We start from the raw sequence: 17589 nt of genomic DNA, 5'->3' as shown, positions 1-17589 counted from the left end.
AAAGAAAGGTGAGAGGGAACTGGAACCATACATGGTTTCAAGTGACAAAAGGACGCAATTCCTTGTATTTGTTGTGACACACTATTGGTCATATTTATGTTTGTTGAATAAGAGAAAACTAAATCAGGGAACTTTTTGTTAACGGACACCTGAATTTCCAACTGTTTACCAAATAGGTTATAGTCCCTATAAAAAGGAGAGAGATATAATTGCCCTGCAAAACTTTAGGTTGAGATGGATAAGTCATTGATAGAGCATAGGCTTTGCTGAATATTTGATAGAAGACAGCTAAATATGCTGCATTTGCATAATGGTGGGTCGCCAAGAGAACTACCAGGAAGAATGTAATCAGTGGAAACAGCCGAGGATAACCCAAAGAAGACATGAGAAAAAGGCAATCCAGAATGAACGCAGGCATCATACCTAGAAAGAGTGGATGCCCATGATATGCTTTTAAAGATGCAAACAAGGACTCAAATACTTGTGTCTGGTTAGGAAGTCTTCTTCGCTTTGACAGGAGGGAACAGAAAATGACAAGAAGAGAATAAAAACAAGAAGCGGCAGTGGAAGAAAAAGTTATGATAGATCTATTATTGTTATTATTTTATAAGCATCCTCACGTTCTGTGTTCAGAGTCCAACACTAGATTCATAGGAATTATGATTTTCTATATTTTAGGTAAGAAAAAGGTTGACCAAGAAAAAGTAGATAGTTTGGAGCCACCACAAAATTCTTTATCAAAGCTATAAAGGTAAACTTCTACCTATTTGTTTAACAATTTTACTGATGCTTTGATATAGAATAATACCCATATCACAACGATGGCAGCAATTGAATACCGGAGATGCACTGAATTATGAAATACCTATATGATTAACAAGCCTTCATCTGGAAACCTCCATTTTAACTGAAAGCCTAATGACTCTTAAGAGCCTTTTTTTTTTTCATTTGGCTAGACTTGTGCGTATTAAGCTCCACCTAGTTATCCTCTATTCTGTCATCATGACACAAAACCAATCAAGACTTGGTCAATAGGATGGACTCAGATTTGACATCCCTAAAGCTGCTGAAATAGTGAGCAGATTCAATTTCCTATGGAGCTAACCAGCTAGCATATAATACGAGTTCTAACTCCACATATGTACTTCAAGCTTCATCAGACAACAGAGAAATTAACATGTAATGGCTGCACAGTTTTAACACGGAGGAATAATTAAGAGAAACAAATACAAGGGAGAGAAGGTCAAAACATACCCAGTGGCCGGCATCTTCAAGAACATGCATTTCAACTCCACCTCCCCCATCAACGGCTACCTCCTCAGCAGAATGAATCCTCTGGAGATCTTCAAGGGCCCACCTATGCAAGCTCCTTTCTGCTTTCAAAAAATTTACATGCACGCCTCGAGGCACATCTTCCACTATTTTCCTAGGTGTATTGGAAGAAGCAATAATCAAACTCAATATGTCAGACCCTTGAGTATAAGATGCTCAATATACCAAACAGAAGCTACAAGTAAGCCCCAAGGATCAGGATTCTACAAAATTTAGCAAAGTTTGGCTTCAAGATAACACCCCCCCCCCAAAAAAAAAAAAAAAAAAAAAGAAAAAAAAAAAAAATTCTGAATAGTTCTTAATTGACTCCGCCTGTAGATTCCTATTTATAGCTAGTCCCAAGCTTGAATAAAGGAGGGTTGCATTAGGTAGCCAACAATCAATGTAAAACTTATCAGATCGAATAACAATTAATTTTTTATTATTTTACCATACTGCAAAAGTTTGATAAGAGAATGGATAAAAAACAGTTCTCTCCATAACCAGTCCTTTTTATGTAGTTTCTTGTTGGGATCCATCCATATATATGACCAATATTCTTGAATTAGAAGTTGTGCATACCATAAATTTGTTTCTTCATAGGAATGATACATCTCAGCAATTCCATGGAGGTCAAACATCCATGAAAAACATGATGGTGATGAGCCAGAGGTGCTGCTTTGTCGGAGGTTAGTCACCACCCACTGGAACAAAGAGCAAGATATGAATAAGACCACAGGCTTTATTACCAAAAGATATGAAGATGTACTCATTTCTTGAAAAAAACACCTGAGCTATTGAAGAGTGTGGATTTCGAGATGATGCTTACATAAATTCAATAGGTTTAGAATTTTTGCATACAAAAAGTTATTTCATGCACAACCACAAACACCATACAAAAAGTTATTTCATGCACAACCACAAACACCAAGATTAACATGCTGTACTTTCAATTTATAAATTAGAAGCCAAACCTCAAAATACAATTACAGAATAATAAACATTGAACCGAGAACCAAGACACGCTTTCTCCAATCAACACATAAGTTCTTTGATGGGAAGATAATTATGCAAACTACCTCACTTCGTTCAGCAAATCTCACCCCCCACAACCACCCAAATCCAATGTAAAACCTTCTGAAAATTGCCAAAGCTAACATGTTCTCTGGCATATGAATATTGTATCACTTTTAGCACCCTAATTTCTGGAAACTTCCAATTATATGGCTCTCAGTAGGTCATCAAGAGCTATAACTCACATCAGCAAGAGGCTAAAATTCTTTCTGAATTCATGAAAGAAGTTACAACTTTGCCCTTTCTGGAATCTTCTGGCTAGTGTTCTGTGTGAAAAATTATAACTTCCTTATAATTTCTTTAGCTGATATGGAAAGTTATAGCCAAATCATATATGTCAAAACTAAATAACAGTCACACCAATCCTAAGAAATAGGCTTCAGTAGTCGGTTGAAATTTAAAAAAGGGGCACATTTTCTCCCCTTAAGGAGGTAACCTGGGTAGCCAACAATAAAATTGGACTTGTCCTGACTTAATTAAGAAGAGGAGCTCTTTCTAGAAAGAGTAAGTCCCATTATACAGAATACTGTAGCACAGAGGAGGTTACCCTCTCACTACAGGGAAACCAGCATCTGATAGAATCAATCAAGATCTACTGGTTTGAGCAACATCCCTTCCCTAAGCTAGGATGGAACTGGCGGCTGACAATTAGCTTATTTCTTGATGGGGGAGAGGCTTACAGTTGCACTAAATAGGGTCTCTGACCATATGTAAACAAATTTGAACTACTGAATTTTGAGGAGAGACTTACAGTTGCTGTATTTCTTAATAAAGGGACTTCAAAATTAAGCTTGTTATGATAGAGAGTTAAGTATACTTACAAACTGATGCTGAGTTCTATTATAATTATTGTTAGCCCAGCAGAAGAGTACTCTGAGTTTGTCCGATTCATGATTTTGTCATAATCCTCTACAGCTTAATACATTTCCCCCAAAAGGTCATCAATTTATATTGTAATTTGAATGTTTTTGCTACATTTCTACTTTTTGATGACAAATAAAAAATAAGTATTGATTTTTGTAAAATTTTATGATTAGATACTACTTTTAATTGTAAAAATGAGCTAAACTATAGAATCACATCTAACAAACAAAAAAACATTATCAATGACCTTTCTGGTAATTTGATTGTTAAAACCACCTTTTTTTTTGGTTTATCATTGGCCAAATGCATATAACAATACCATGATGATTTGACCAAACACTGACTGTTCTTTCTTTTTTTTTTTTTTTTTTTTTCAAAGTGATCTTACAAAAGTGTTTTTCACAAAAGTGATTCTCACAATATCAGAAATTTCACAACAGCTAGTTAAATAAGATAAATACGGAGTATTAGTGTAATTAATTTTAAATACTTGTATGTATATATATACTCTTGTATTGTACACTTTTAGTTGAATATACACATTATTTTTATTCACATAACATGGTATTAGAGTTACAAACCCTAACCCAACCACAGACCTAGCTGTCGCCGCCGCCGACTGATGCCATTGCGGCCGCCAACCGCTACTACCACAGCCGCCGTTGCCGTCCAGATCCGCCCAGATCTAGGCCGCCCAAATCTGCCCACCTAGATTGCGGCCGTCTCTTAGATCGCATGGCCGCCCAGATCCTGCCACCGTTCGTGCCCAGATCTGGCCGTGCTATCCGCTCTTGTTCAAGTTTCGGCGACTCTCAGCTTTGTGCGCTCCTTTCGGTATTCTTCTTGGTTCAAATCAGCTTCAAATCAGACAGTAGATCTGGTTCCAATCTGCTGTACCCATCCAATCTACTTCAGATCTATTGACTTCAGATCTGACCCACCACTCTAGATCCAGACCTAGTCAGCTAGAACAACAGGTTGTTCTATCTGTATCATGTCTTCATCTACATCCACAAGCCTTTCCACCACGTCCACAACTGTGACTATTCCTCATTTTTCGGGCACACCAATTATTATTAAGGAGAAATTGAATGGCCAAAATTATTCGGCTTGGTCATCTGTGGTTGAAATTTGGTTCCTTGGACATGGCCTTGAGGCTCATTTATTGACGACCATCTCATCTATTCCCCCGGGAAATCAATTTCTTTGGCGACAGGTGGATGCACAGTTACTCAGTTTGCTATGGCAAACTATTGCACTGACTTTGATGCCTATATTTCAAACTCTTCGCGAGTGTGGTGCTCTATGGAGTCGAGCTCATGAGTTGTATACGAGTGACATCACTGGTATTTATGATGTGATTGGTGCTTTGTTCAATCTACGACAGACTGATTTGGATACGACCACGCATTTGGGTAAGGTCCAAGCTTCTATTATCGATTTTAACGAGTTGATGCCATTTGATCCAGATATCAAGAAACAATAGCAATAGCGTGATCAAATGTTTACTGTCCTCTGTCTCCATGGAATTCGACCGAAGCTTGAATCTGTTAGGACACTGTCACGACCCTAGGGTTATAATTGTAATTGTTTGGCATTTATCTTGAATGAGCCATTGGGGGCTAACTAAAAAGGGTTAAGCGATTAGGCATGTTAGTTAGGTGGTTGAATTAGCTGAGGAAGTGTACTAGAGGCTTTATATAAAGACCTACATAGCAGTAAGGAAGGATCATTAGAGAATAATGACAAGTCCTTTTCTTTCAATCCCCTCTCTCTCTCTTTCGTTTTCTCTTTTTCCCTTAATCTGTTCTGTCTCTCCCTCTAATTCTATTCTTCTTCTTCTTCTAAATTCCAATTCAAACCCTAGGACACCCTGGGGTCTTGTCAAGTGGTATTAGAGCCAACGTTCTTGGCTGTGGATCCAACTAGTTCCATTAGTGATTCCAACGATTTTGGCGAAAAAGAATCCAATAGCGGACCCAAATTTCAACGGGTTCAGTTTGGGGCGTGACATCGAAATTTACTAGCAAGTAAGTCCGACCCGATTACAGGAGGTAGAACGGACGGAAGAAAGCAGGTGATCTGGGTCGACGGATGTGAGTAAGGCATGAACCAAGACGAGGCAATATGACGGACGCGAAGCTGGTGCAGGTGCAAGAGGAGTTCTTGATTAAAGCTTACGAATGGACGCGAAGCTAGTGAAGCAATCTGAGTTTGAGGGTGGAATTAACCGAGTTATTGGAGAGAATTCAAGAAGCAACAAGTCGGTGACTTCGGAACAATTAATTTCATTAGAGTTAGAGACTTGCAGACATTGGACGGTGATTGGGTGAGTGGCACGACGTTGAAGCAGGTTGATGATCTTGAATTCCTTGGTGTAATTCTTGGCAGTGATTCTTGCATTCTATGCAACAACGCATCAGGCAAATTCCAACTTTCGACCACTGGTCGACGATTGGGTAAGAAGTGGACGCAGTCTTGGGGCGATCTGGAATCCGCAACACAAAATGGAAGGTTGTGACTACAAAGATTTTCGGTCTGAATTGAAAGATGAAGCTAGTTCTGCGAATGACGGCTTGGATTTGAAGTCGCAGTGGAGCGAATGATAAGGAAAGTCGGACGGAACTTGAGGCCGCTGAGGCAGACTAGGTTACAAGAACCAATTTTGGTTTTTGAGGGGACCTTAGAAGCTGGGCTCCAACATCGTAGGGATCAGAGGTGGCCAGTGGGTTTATCGATTCAAGAATCGGAAGCGTACGGGGTCATCGACTGGGTAACTGGAAGTTCTCCAGCGATCTCGGCAACAAGATAGGCTAGAGAAGTACTAACAACTAAAAGATTGGTTGGTGAATCGTGGTGATTCCGACAAACTCGAGCAAGCAAGCAATTCTTGGTTCGAGTCTTAAAGACGAAGTGGAGCAGCCAACCAAAATTTCCTGTTCGACTTTGGAAAACAACTTGGCCAGGCGTTTTGAAGGTGCTTCCAAGGACTCTTAAGATTGAGTTTGAAGCTATCAGAACCCAGCCTAAATTCCGCAAGACTCTAGTTAGAATTGTGGAGGGCGATTCTTACCGTAGTGAGAAAACAAGGTAGACCTAGGGAATTCCGGCCGGATTCCGTTGACCAAAGAACTGGGCAATCACAATTGGGTCCAGCACGGTGAGACGAGCGAGCCTAGTAGTGTTCTTGGCATTAGACAAGGTCCAAGAATAGATCTTGGAGGCGAACAAGAGGGCGCATGCGACTCGATGTAGTAGGCGAGTCAGAACAACAGTGATATTGGTGCGAATTCAGAGCCAAGCTATCCTTGGCCACTGACTTGGATCTGGACAATTCAGGAAGGGGGTTACTGAAGTGGAATTCTCGACTATCTGTCCTGGGCAATTGCTGTGAGGCAATTTCGGATAAAATTTCGGTGAAGCTGATAATATGTCAACTTGAAGGCAGTATAAATTTGATCAAATTTGGGAAGGGAAGTTATGCACTGAAAGTAGTTTCAGAAGCAAGCCATGGACACAAGATTTGAAGAAACATGTGCTAAAATCAACAGATAGTTGGATGAGATTATGATCATGGTAGCCAAATGATTTTAGATTTGCCTTCCAACTGAGTTACTTTCTGAGGAGTATTGGGATTTGATTATTCAGAGGAAGAGGTTAGAACTGGTGACAGGTGGAGATCTTGACATTACTCGTCCATGGAGTTAGCTTTCAGAGATAAAGGAAAGCTCTAGATCCACAGTAGGGCCAGTTCAAGCAAGCAATGGAAGCATACCTAATGCTTCTAGTTGGCAGACAGCTGGTGGAGTAAAATTAAACTAGGTCAGAAATGAGAGATACAGTGAAAAACTCAATAACCTAAAACAAGAAAGCTCTGTAACAGATTACAAAGTCAAGTTTGAGGAATGGACAGTGCTAATGCTCAACTCCAATGCAACCTTAAATGAGTCTTACTTTGTGTCGAAATTCACTAATGGTTTTGACGATGCACCAAGGCTTAATGTGCAAATATGCTGTCCTACTACAGTGGAACAAGCGGTGGAGAAGGCAGGGCTGCATGAATTGGCGCTGGAAGCCATTTACAGAAAATATTGATGTTTTACACTTGTGATTAGTTTTGATGATGAAAAATATCATTTGGTTTTGATCCCCAAGTATTGAGTCAAGTTTATGGTTTTCAACAAAAATCAATTTCAAGTACCTATGTGAAATGAAAACCGAATGATCTATAATTTTTTCTAAGTTTGGAAGATTAGTACATTATAAGGAGACATATATGAAAATGTTTTCATTTTGAAAAACTATTTCCCGGTATTTCAATAGCTAACATTCATTGGTGTTAAAATGATTTTTAATAAATTTTTCAAGAAATAGAAAGTGCATATCTTGAAGGTGGTAAAATCGCAAAATCCTAAGTTTGTACTAAAACCCAAATTCTATTTTCTTATTGTTATGGATTTTGATTTTTTAGATATTTTTATTGAATACAAATGGGGGTACTTTCTTATTTACATTTATGTATTAAAGTAAATGGAAGGTAAAATATAAATAAAATGAGGACATTTACTTAAACTAAAGAAATATAAATATGTTGTGGATTGTATCATCAAAGCAGTGAATTTTTATCTTGGCAAACTGTCAATAGTTTGTTTCAAGATGTCGACAGTTAAATAGAAACTGTCGACAGTTTCAAACATTGCTCTCTGTATCTAAATGTCGACAGTTCCTGCATAAAAAATGTCGACAGTTCTTCAATACTGTCGACAATTCTTCATCAAATGTTGACAGTTTATGTCCCAGACAGCTTCCAACGGCTAGATTCTCCACTGTTTTAAGTCTCTAACGGCTATATTTTTGAATGGGCTCGAGATGCTCTATAAATAGAGATCAAATGGGTAATTCAAAACAACCAAGATGATTGATTTCAAGCTTACAAGTGTTCATTCTTTCAAGAGCTTAATTGTTTCATTTGTGCTTCATTTTTCTCTCTAAAGGCTTTGATTATCATTTGTATTATTTTGTTCAAGCCTTGTATTTCTATTGAGAGATCTTGTAACTAAGAGTGTCTACTCTTAGATCCTCTCATTTTTTATTATTCTTGATTTTCCTAACTTGTTGTGCTAGAGGACTTGCTTGTTGAAGCAAGGGGTTGAAACACCTAGCTTGGTGCTAGAGGGCTTGTTTGTCTAAGCAAGAGGTTGTAATTTCCTAGCTTGTTGCTAGAAGGCCTATCCGGAGAGATATGAGGTTTTTAGTGGATTGATTGAAAAATCCTTAGTGAGGAGCTAAACTAGTGAATTAAGCTTGGTTTAAGCCAAACCACTATATATCGGTGTTTCTCTTATTTGCTTGTGCTCTTTGTTTCATTTATTGTTCCAAGCATTTCATTAATCTTCACTTTCATTAAAATCTCATTTTTCATCAAAAGGATTTTCAAGATTAATCATAATTTTTAAAAACAACCCAATTCACCCCCTCTTGGTGTTGGTGCCATTGCTATTCATATCTAACAAACATGGACAGCAACTGAAAAATTATCATAAAAGTAGCTCACAAGTTTGTAACGGACCACATGTAGCTAAAGGAGTTTTAATGGAACGATTTGGATCGGAACAACTTTACATTAGCTCCAAGGAAGCTGATACTGAAGTTGTTGAGGGTGGACAGGCAACTGATGAGGATTCAGACCAAAGACAAAAACTGGAGGCTAAGGGCATGAATGGTTCTAAGGAAGCAGATGTATGGTTTATTTGCCTTTGGTTTTGGAAAAGACTGAGGAGTCACAGGTTAAGATAATTCTAGCAAAAGAAAATCTCCATGTTGTTTTGAGTAATTTTGACCTTGGGCAATATGACAGTATTGCTGTCATGTCACCTGATGTAGACCAAATTTGAAAGATAAAGGAAGAGAAGGGTGCTACCATTTGGTTCGTGAATTTTGATATTGTGGAAAAGGAGGTTGCTGCCATTTGGTTTGAGAAATGGGACATTGGAGAAGGGAGCCTTGACATGGCGATCCTTGGAGTCTACATTTTATTTTTACAAGAAAAACAAAAGCAACAAAGCTAAGAGAAAACGGGCTAAAGCTTCAAAGGACAAAGAAGGCAAGGAGAAAGAGAAGAACAAACCAGATTGTTAAGGTTGAAATTGGCTGAAGAACAGGGTTAGCAGTTGTCAATTCTTGGGGACAAGAATTGTTTGAAGGGGAAGGGATTGTCACAACCTTAGGGTTATAATTGTAATTGATTGGCATTTATCTTGTATGAGCCATTGGGGGCAAACTAAAAAGGGTTAGGTATGTTAGTTAGGTGGTTGAATTAGCTGAGGAAATGTATGATAGAGCACCGATACATCACACATATCAGCGTAGGGGTAAGAAAGGAAGCAAGAGGGTAATTGAGGAAAATGATACAGGGGTAAAATTGTCATAGACGGTTAGGAATAACAACCTCACGTGGCTGTAACCGTTGGGGGGAATCTCTATAAGAGAGAGTGGAAAGAAGAGAGAGGTGTGGAGGATTTTTGAAGAAGATTCTGGGAGAGGAGGCCCTCTCGAATTGGCCTTGTTCTTCATTTTTTTCTGTTATTCTTCTCTTTGATTAGTTTACTAGAGTTGAGCACTGTAAATCAGTTTGTTATCTACTGATTTGGAGAGGGAAGCTGCAGATTGAGTGGGGATTCTATCATTTTGGTATCAGAGCAATCGATCCATGGGGATGACTGTCTCGGAAAGAGTGGGTGAGCTAGAGGGGCGTATGGTGGGTTTACAAGATAATATAGAATCGGTGAAGGCAGAGGTCATGAGGGTGCAAAATATTGAAAAGAGCATGGCGGGGATGATGGACCGATTCAACCTATTAATGGCGCGATGGGATGAGCAGGAGAGGGAAAGGAAGGGGAAGCGAGATGGGGAAGACCAACCTGCGGGATCGTCCTTGTCGAAGGAGGGGACGCCAGCGGTTGGAGGGAGAAGTGGCGAAGGGGGCGACTGAGTTGATGGAGTCGGAAGGCAAGAGTACCGTGGGAGGCGCCTGGAGATGCCCATCTTCGAGGGAGATGATCCAGATGGCTGGGTCTTCAGGGCTGAGCGCTATTTCACAATAAACCAGCTGACCGAGGCGGAGAAGTTGGAGTCGGCAGCCTTATGCTTTGAAGGAGGGGCTCTGTCCTGGTTTCAATGGGAGCAAAGGAGGCGGCGAATCAGAAATTGGGAGGAGCTTAAAGGGCTGCTGAGGAACCGATTCAGGTCCACCCAAGAAGGGACCGTGGAGGAGAGGTTCATGGCCCTTCGACAGTGGGGAACGGTCCGAGACTATATAATTTACTTTGAGACTCTAGCATCACCCATTGAAGAGATGCCCGAAGCGGTTTTGGAGGGACACTTTGTTAATGGGCTCAAACCGGAGATCAGGGCGGAAATCAGGGTGTTGAGGCCCTTGGGCCTTGAGAATATCATGGAAATGGCTCAGCGGATTGAGGACCGGAATTAGGTGCTACAAGGGAATCGTTTTGGCTACGGCCCAAGTAAGGTAACCCCACACCCAGCTTTGTCTCCTATGGTGCAGCGAAATCCGGGGTTCCAAGCCGCTAATCCTCCTAGGATAGTCACAGCTAGCTCTTCTAATTCTCCAAGATCGCTGGTCAGCGGAAAGCAGTCCACACCACCATTTAAGCGATTGAGAGAGAATGAGCTACAAGCCAAGCGGGCGAAGGGATTATGTTTTCGTTGTGACGAGAAGTATTCAATTGGGCATAGGTGTAAGAACAAGGAGCTGCAAGTGATGGTTATTTATGAGGAAGAGAGGGGAGAAGAAGAAGGGACTAAACCAGATGAGGCAATGGAGGCTTCCGGGGAGTGGGAAGACACTGTCAAGGAAGGGGAGATGGTGGAGTTATCACTAAACTCTGTGGTGGGGCTAACTCCTCCTCAAACGATGAAGATTAAAGGAACAATAGAAGGCCAAGAAGTGATTGTCCTGATTGATAACGGGGCTTCCCACAATTTCATAGTAGCTGACTTGGTGCAAAAATTAGGACTCGTAAGGATGCCTACTCGAGGATATGGGGTGATAATGGGCTCGGGAATGGCAATACAGGGGGCGGGAGTATGCAAGAGGGTCCCCTTGTTGTTACAGAATGTGAAGATTGTGGAAGACTTCCTCCCTTTGGAGTTGGGCAGCTCTAATGTCATTCTTGGGATGAAGTGGTTGGCCACATTGGGAGAGACACAAGTGGATTGGGGTTCCCTGATCATGAGGTTCAAGGTGGGAGACACGGCCATTACCTTACATGGGGATCCTAGCCTTAGTAAAACTCTAGTGACCATGAAGTCCATGATGAAGGCATTCCGGAAGGGTGGGGAAGGGGTATTATTGGAGTTGGGCTGTTTAACGGCTGAAGCAGTGGAAGTTGACATCCCTGACAGCTTGCAGGAGGTGTTGTCTGACTTCGAGGCAGTCTTTGAAGAGCCACGTGGGCTGCCCCCGCACCGAAGGCGGGATCATACCATCACGTTGCAGCCTGGGGTACCCCCAGTCAGTGTGAGACCTTACCGATACCCGCATCTCTTGAAGATTGAGATTGAAAAACTTGTTAGAGAGATGATGGCTGCAGGTATCATTCGGCCAAGCATCAGCCCTTTTTCTAGTCCCGTATTGCTAGTTAAGAAGAAGGACGGGGGGTGGAGGTTTTGCGTGGACTACCGAGCTCTAAACAAGGTAACTATTCCTGATAAATTTCCAATTCCGGTTATTGAAGAACTCCTAGATGAGCTGAATGGAGCTGCAGTTTTTTCTAAATTGGATTTAAAATCGGGTTACCATCAAATACGTATCGCACCCAAGGACATTCCGAAAACTGCTTTTCGGACTCATAAGGGCCATTATGAGTTTATGGTGATGCCGTTTGGACTCACAAATGCACCCGCTACATTTCAGTTTTTAATGAACGAGATTTTTAGGGAGCAATTGAGACAGTTTGTTCTTGTGTTTTTTGACGACATTTTGGTGTACAGCAGAACGATGCGGGAACATCAGGATCATTTGCGTTGTGTATTGGGAATATTAGCTGAAAACAAGTTGTTTGCCAATGCAAAAATATGCAGGTTCGGGCAGATGGAGATTGACTACTTAGGCCACATTATTTCGCAATAGGGGGTTGCTGTGGACAATTCAAAAATTCAGGCGGTTATGGATTGGCCTAGCCCATGTTCGCAGCGAGAACTCCGTGGTTTCTTGGGACTCACAGGGTATTATCGCCGGTTTGTACGAAATTATGGAAAATTAGCTTGGCCGTTAACGGAACGACTTCGAAAAGATAACTTCTTTTGGGATGAGAGTTCGGAGCAAGCTTTTCAGTCTTTAAAGTCAGCCATGACAGCCTTACCGGTGCTCGCCCTACCAGATTTTTTGAAGGAATTTATAGTGGAGACTGATGCCTCAAGGTATGGACTCGGGGTTGTATTGATGCAGGAACATAGGCCACTTGCTTTCTTTAGTCATGCTTTAAACCCCAACGGTCGGAATAAATCGGTCTATGAGAGGGAGTTGATGGCTATTGTATTTGCGGTACGAAAATGGCGACACTATTTATTGGGGAGGAAGTTCACAATCCGAACAGATCAGAAAAGTTTAAGGTTCTTGATGGAGCAACGATTGGTAAGTCCGGAATGTCAAAAATGGGTGATGAAGTTAATGGGCTACAACTTTGAGATACAATACCGGCCTGGCTTAGAGAACCGCGCTGCTGATGCGCTCTCCCGGTTTTCATTTCCAGTTACACTCATGGCTCTTACAGCTCCTCGGGTGCTGCAATTAGATCAACTCAAAGAAGAAGTGGCCGAAAACAGCCATTTCCAACAGATCATCAGGGAGCTGCAAGCTGAACCTTCAAGCAGGCCAGGCTATTCCTTGGTGCATGGACAGTTATTATTCAAGGGCAGATTGCTACTTCCCCCTGGTTCAGCTTTGATTCCTTAAGTGATGAAGGAGGGTCACGATGGACAGCTTGGAGGCCACTCGGGTTTCTTGCGAACTTACAAAAGGCTGGCTGCTAATGTGTATTGGATAGGAATGAAAAAGGATATCCATCAGTATGTCCACCAATGTCCCATATGCCAGCAGCACAAGTACATGGCTCTCTCACCGGGGGGCCTACTTCAACCGCTCCTTATTCCCCATCAAATTTGGGAGGATTTGTCAATGGACTTCATAGAGGGACTGCCAAAATCTGGGGGGATGGACTCCATTCTAGTGGTGGTGGATAGGCTTAGCAAGTATGGGCATTTTATCGGAGTGAAACACCCATTTACAGCAGCCAGTGTAGCAGGAATTTTTGTCAAAGAAGTTGTACGGCTGCACGGGATTCCTAATTCTATAGTCTCGGATAGAGACAAGGTCTTCATCAGCCATTTTTGGAAAGAACTATTCTGACTACAAGGCACACAGTTGAATAGGAGCACAGCTTACCACCCCCAATCCGATGGTCAAACGGAAGTCCTCAACAGGACATTGGAGACTTATCTTCGATGTTTTGCCTCTTCTACACCTAAGGCGTGGTACACTTGGCTTCCTTGGGCCGAGTATTGGTACAATACTTCCTATCAAGCTTCTTCTAAACTAACCCCGTTTCAGATAGTCTATGGGCGCGAGCCACCTCCACTTCTACGGTTTGTGAAAGGTACCACCGTCATATCCGGGTTGGAGCAGCAACTTCTAGAGAGGGATGTAGTGCTGGAAGAGCTTAAAGGCCAACTGCTGCAAGCACAAGCAAGGATGAAATCCATAGCGGATAGGAAGTGAAGGGACATTCAATTCGAAGTGGGAGACTTGGTCTACCTGAAAATTAGACCATATAGGCAAAAGACCTTGGCTGCCAAGCTAAATGAAAAGCTGTCACCAAGGTATTATGGACCCTTTGTTGTGGAAAAGTGGATAGGGAAAGTGGCATACAAGCTGAAACTTCCACCCACATGTGCCATCCATTCCGTCTTTCATGTATCTCAACTACGTAAAGCCGAAGGGACATCACCAGCAGCTGCCTCCATTCCAACTCAGTTGACAGCTGAGCTAGAGATGAGGGTACAACCAGAATTCCTATTGGGAATACGGCCGAGGAGAGGTAAAAACTTGAGGGGCCTTGATGTGTTAATTCAATGGAAAGGGCTGCCACCCTTAGAAGCTACATGGGAACCATACAATCAGATATTGCAACAGTTTCTCGAGTTTCACCTTGAGGACAAGGTGAATCTTATGGACGGGAGTCATGATAGAGCACCGATACATCACACATATCAGCGTAGGGGTAAGAAAGGAAGCAAGAGGGCAATTGAGGAAAAGGATACAGGGGTAAAATTGTCATAGACGGTTAGGAATAACAACCTCACGTGGCTGTAACCGTTGGGGGGAATCTCTATAAGAGAGACGTGTGGAGGATTTTTGAAGAAGATTCTGGGAGAGGAGGCCCTCTCGAATTGGCCTTGTTCTTCATTTTTTTCTGTTATTCTTCTCTTTGATTGGTTTACTAGAGTTGAGCACTATAAATCAGTTTGTTATCTACTGATTTGGAGAGGGAAGCTGCAGATTGAGTGGGGATTCTATCAGTGTACTAGAGGCTTTATATAAAGACCTACATAGTAGTAAGGAAGGATCATCAGAGAATAATGACAAGTCATTTTCTTTCAATCCTCTCTCTTGTTCTCTTTTTCCCTTAATCTATTTTTCCCTCTAATTCTTCTTCTTCTTCTAAGTTCCAATTCAAACCCTAGGATACCCTAGGGTCTTGTCAGACACAGATTCTCAGTAGTGTTTCTCTCCCTCCTTTAACAGAGGTATTTGCTAGGCTACTTCGAGCCTCTTCTATTACTGCTAACCGTGGTGTATCCATACCTGGAGATCACTTCGCCTTTGTTACTATCCTGACTGATCGTGGTTGTCGTGGTGGTGGTCATACTCGACCCCAGTGCCTATTAAAACCGAACACTGTTATGGCCCAATAATCACTCGAATACTCTAACCGAAACCGATCACACACATTCATAATAACAGAAAGTAATTAATAGAGAAAATTAAAAAGAGAAACAAGAAAGCAAACTGCAATGCAACACACCCAATTTACCTTGGTTCGTGCCACAGAAATGGCACTACATCCAGCACTCCAAGACGAGAACAATCCACTAAGAACTTCAGAAATTAGTACAAGAATCCCTCACTCGCTTTCTCTTATCTCTTGAATACAATCCTCACATGAAAAGACTCTAAGAACTATACTTACCCATAGCTCTCTCTCTCTTTCCTTACTACACTCGATATAAGAGAATGGAATGACAAATGATTGATCGATGATTGCAGGTCCCTATGCCCTTCTATTTATAAACTGAAAGGGCGGACCTTCCTAGGGGAAATAACTAACTATTACAAAGTCTAAAAACCCCTACTAATTACAGTTAATTACAACCGAGTCCTGTAATCTAACTGCCATCTGATCATCCTCAATATCTTCTGATTTCCTCTAGACTTCCAGCATATTAACTCGGGCAAAACATCAACAGTGGTCCTATTATAATCGTCCTGGTCACACTAGAGAGACTTGCTATCGCCTACGTGATCATCCACCTCAGGCAACCAGTACCGCTAACATGGTTGTTGGTGCTTCGGAGGGTCAGGCATCTATCTCACACAGTGATTCATCACAAGTGACTATCTCCGATGGGGAGTATGCTCAGTTTCTTCAGTTCTGGGCAACACAATAGGCTACTTCACCTGTCACATCTCTTGCTGACACCAGTAACCTTATTGCTTGCTTTACTAAGTCCTCATCTTCTCTTGGCCCATGGATCTTCGACTCCGGTGCCATTAATCACATGTTTGGTAATTGCTTTCTCCTCTCTAATATTCAAAATCTGCAGTCTCCCCTCTTCCTACTTTACCATTGTCATCTATTTTACCACAATGTTCCTTTAATTTGCTCTTTGTCAATCAACTCATTCGTAGTCTTAATTGCTCTATAACCTTTTTGTCTGATTCTGTACTTGTGCAGGATTAGAGGACCGGGCAAATAATTGGCACGGAGCTTGAGTCTCATGGCCTCTACTATCTGTCTTCTCCTATATCCTCAGTGGCATGTACGACGACTACTTCCCCACTACAGGTCCATTGTCGGCTGGGGCACCCATCTCTTCCCAATCTCAAGAAGATGGTTCCCAGTCTCTCTAGAATTTCTTCGTTAGATTGTGAGTCTTGTCAACTTGGGAAACATAGTCGTAGTTCTTTCTCAAGTAGAGTCAATAAACATGTTAGTTCTCCTTTTTTAGTAGTCTATTCAGATGTATGAGGTCACAATCGTGTTAGTTCAAAAGACAGTTTTCGTTATTTTGTAACATTTATTGATGATTTCTCTAGAACTACATGGCTATATTTAATGAAAACACGTTCAAAATTATTTTCAGTCTTCATTACATTTTGTGCTGAAATTAGAACTCAGTTTAATTTGCCTATCTGTGTTCTTTGTAGTGATAATGCTCTTGAATATTTGTCTCTCCCATTTCGATCTTATATGGCATCTAATGGGATTCACCAAACTTCGTGTCCTAAAACCCCACAACAAAATGGGGTGGTTAAACGCAAGAATTATCATTTAATTGAGACAACTTGCACGCTTCTTCTTAGTATGCATGTTCCGCTTCAATACTGGGGTGATGTTGTCTTAATTGCATGTTACTTAATTAACTGAATGCCATCTTCTGTCCTTAATGACCAGATTCCTCATTATGTTCTTTTTCCTCGGATTGACTTATATTATATTCTCTTCCCCCTCGTATCTTTGGGAATACTTGCTTTGTTCACCATCTTGCCCTAGGTTGTGACAAGCTATCTGCTCGTTTTGTCAAATGTGTTTTTCTGGGTTATTCCCGCCTTCAGAAGGGGTATCGTTGCTAGTCTCCTCAATTAACTCGATATTTTATTTCAGCAGATGTTACATTCTTTGAGTCCTCTCCTTATTTTCCTTCTTCGTCTAAGGTCTTCGAGTCCATGTCTGCTAGCTTACCTTTGCCTGTTCCTTTTCTTGACCTTTCATCATCTCCATCTCCACCACCCTTTGCCTCTCGCTTTGATTGCCTTGATCTTTAGGTCTATCAACAATGTCCACAACTTGTGGCCCAACTAGCACCGCCTGTAGTCGCTAGTTCGAGGGAGCCATCTCCTGACTCATCCTCTGTGCCAATTAGTTCTTCCTCTGGCCCATCGCCTTCGACTTTTGATCTTGACTTACCTATTGCTCTTCGTCAATGTACTCGATTTTGCACCACTTTCCATCCCATTTCACATTTTGTCAGCTATGATTC

The 17589-nt window shown here is 41.5% G+C and overlaps 2 protein-coding genes across 7 annotated transcripts in view; one reads left to right on the top strand and one right to left on the bottom strand.

The window, feature by feature from the left end:
* LOC127808948 (uncharacterized) overlaps positions 1–17589 on the bottom strand; it is a 144605-nt gene that overhangs the window by 746 nt on the left and 126270 nt on the right. For all 6 annotated transcript variants that reach the window (XM_052347697.1, XM_052347698.1, XM_052347693.1 and 3 more), the window contains 2 exons: positions 1894–2015; positions 1255–1426 (listed from right to left, as the gene is read on the bottom strand). In XM_052347697.1, the coding sequence (XP_052203657.1) occupies positions 1255–1426; positions 1894–2015 (294 nt within the window). The remainder of the gene's footprint in view (positions 1–1254; positions 1427–1893; positions 2016–17589) is intronic.
* Positions 10774–13134, top strand: LOC127808947 (uncharacterized). Its single transcript, XM_052347692.1, has one exon. The coding sequence runs from the start codon at positions 10805–10807 to the stop codon at positions 12398–12400; it is 1596 nt and encodes a 531-aa protein (XP_052203652.1). The 5' UTR covers positions 10774–10804; the 3' UTR covers positions 12401–13134.

This window comes from Diospyros lotus, chromosome 8, assembly GCF_014633365.1.
Source record: "Diospyros lotus cultivar Yz01 chromosome 8, ASM1463336v1, whole genome shotgun sequence".
NCBI lineage: Eukaryota > Viridiplantae > Streptophyta > Magnoliopsida > Ericales > Ebenaceae > Diospyros > Diospyros lotus.
Note: the sequence above shows the minus strand (reverse complement) of the source record. Positions and strands in the feature narration are given on the sequence as shown.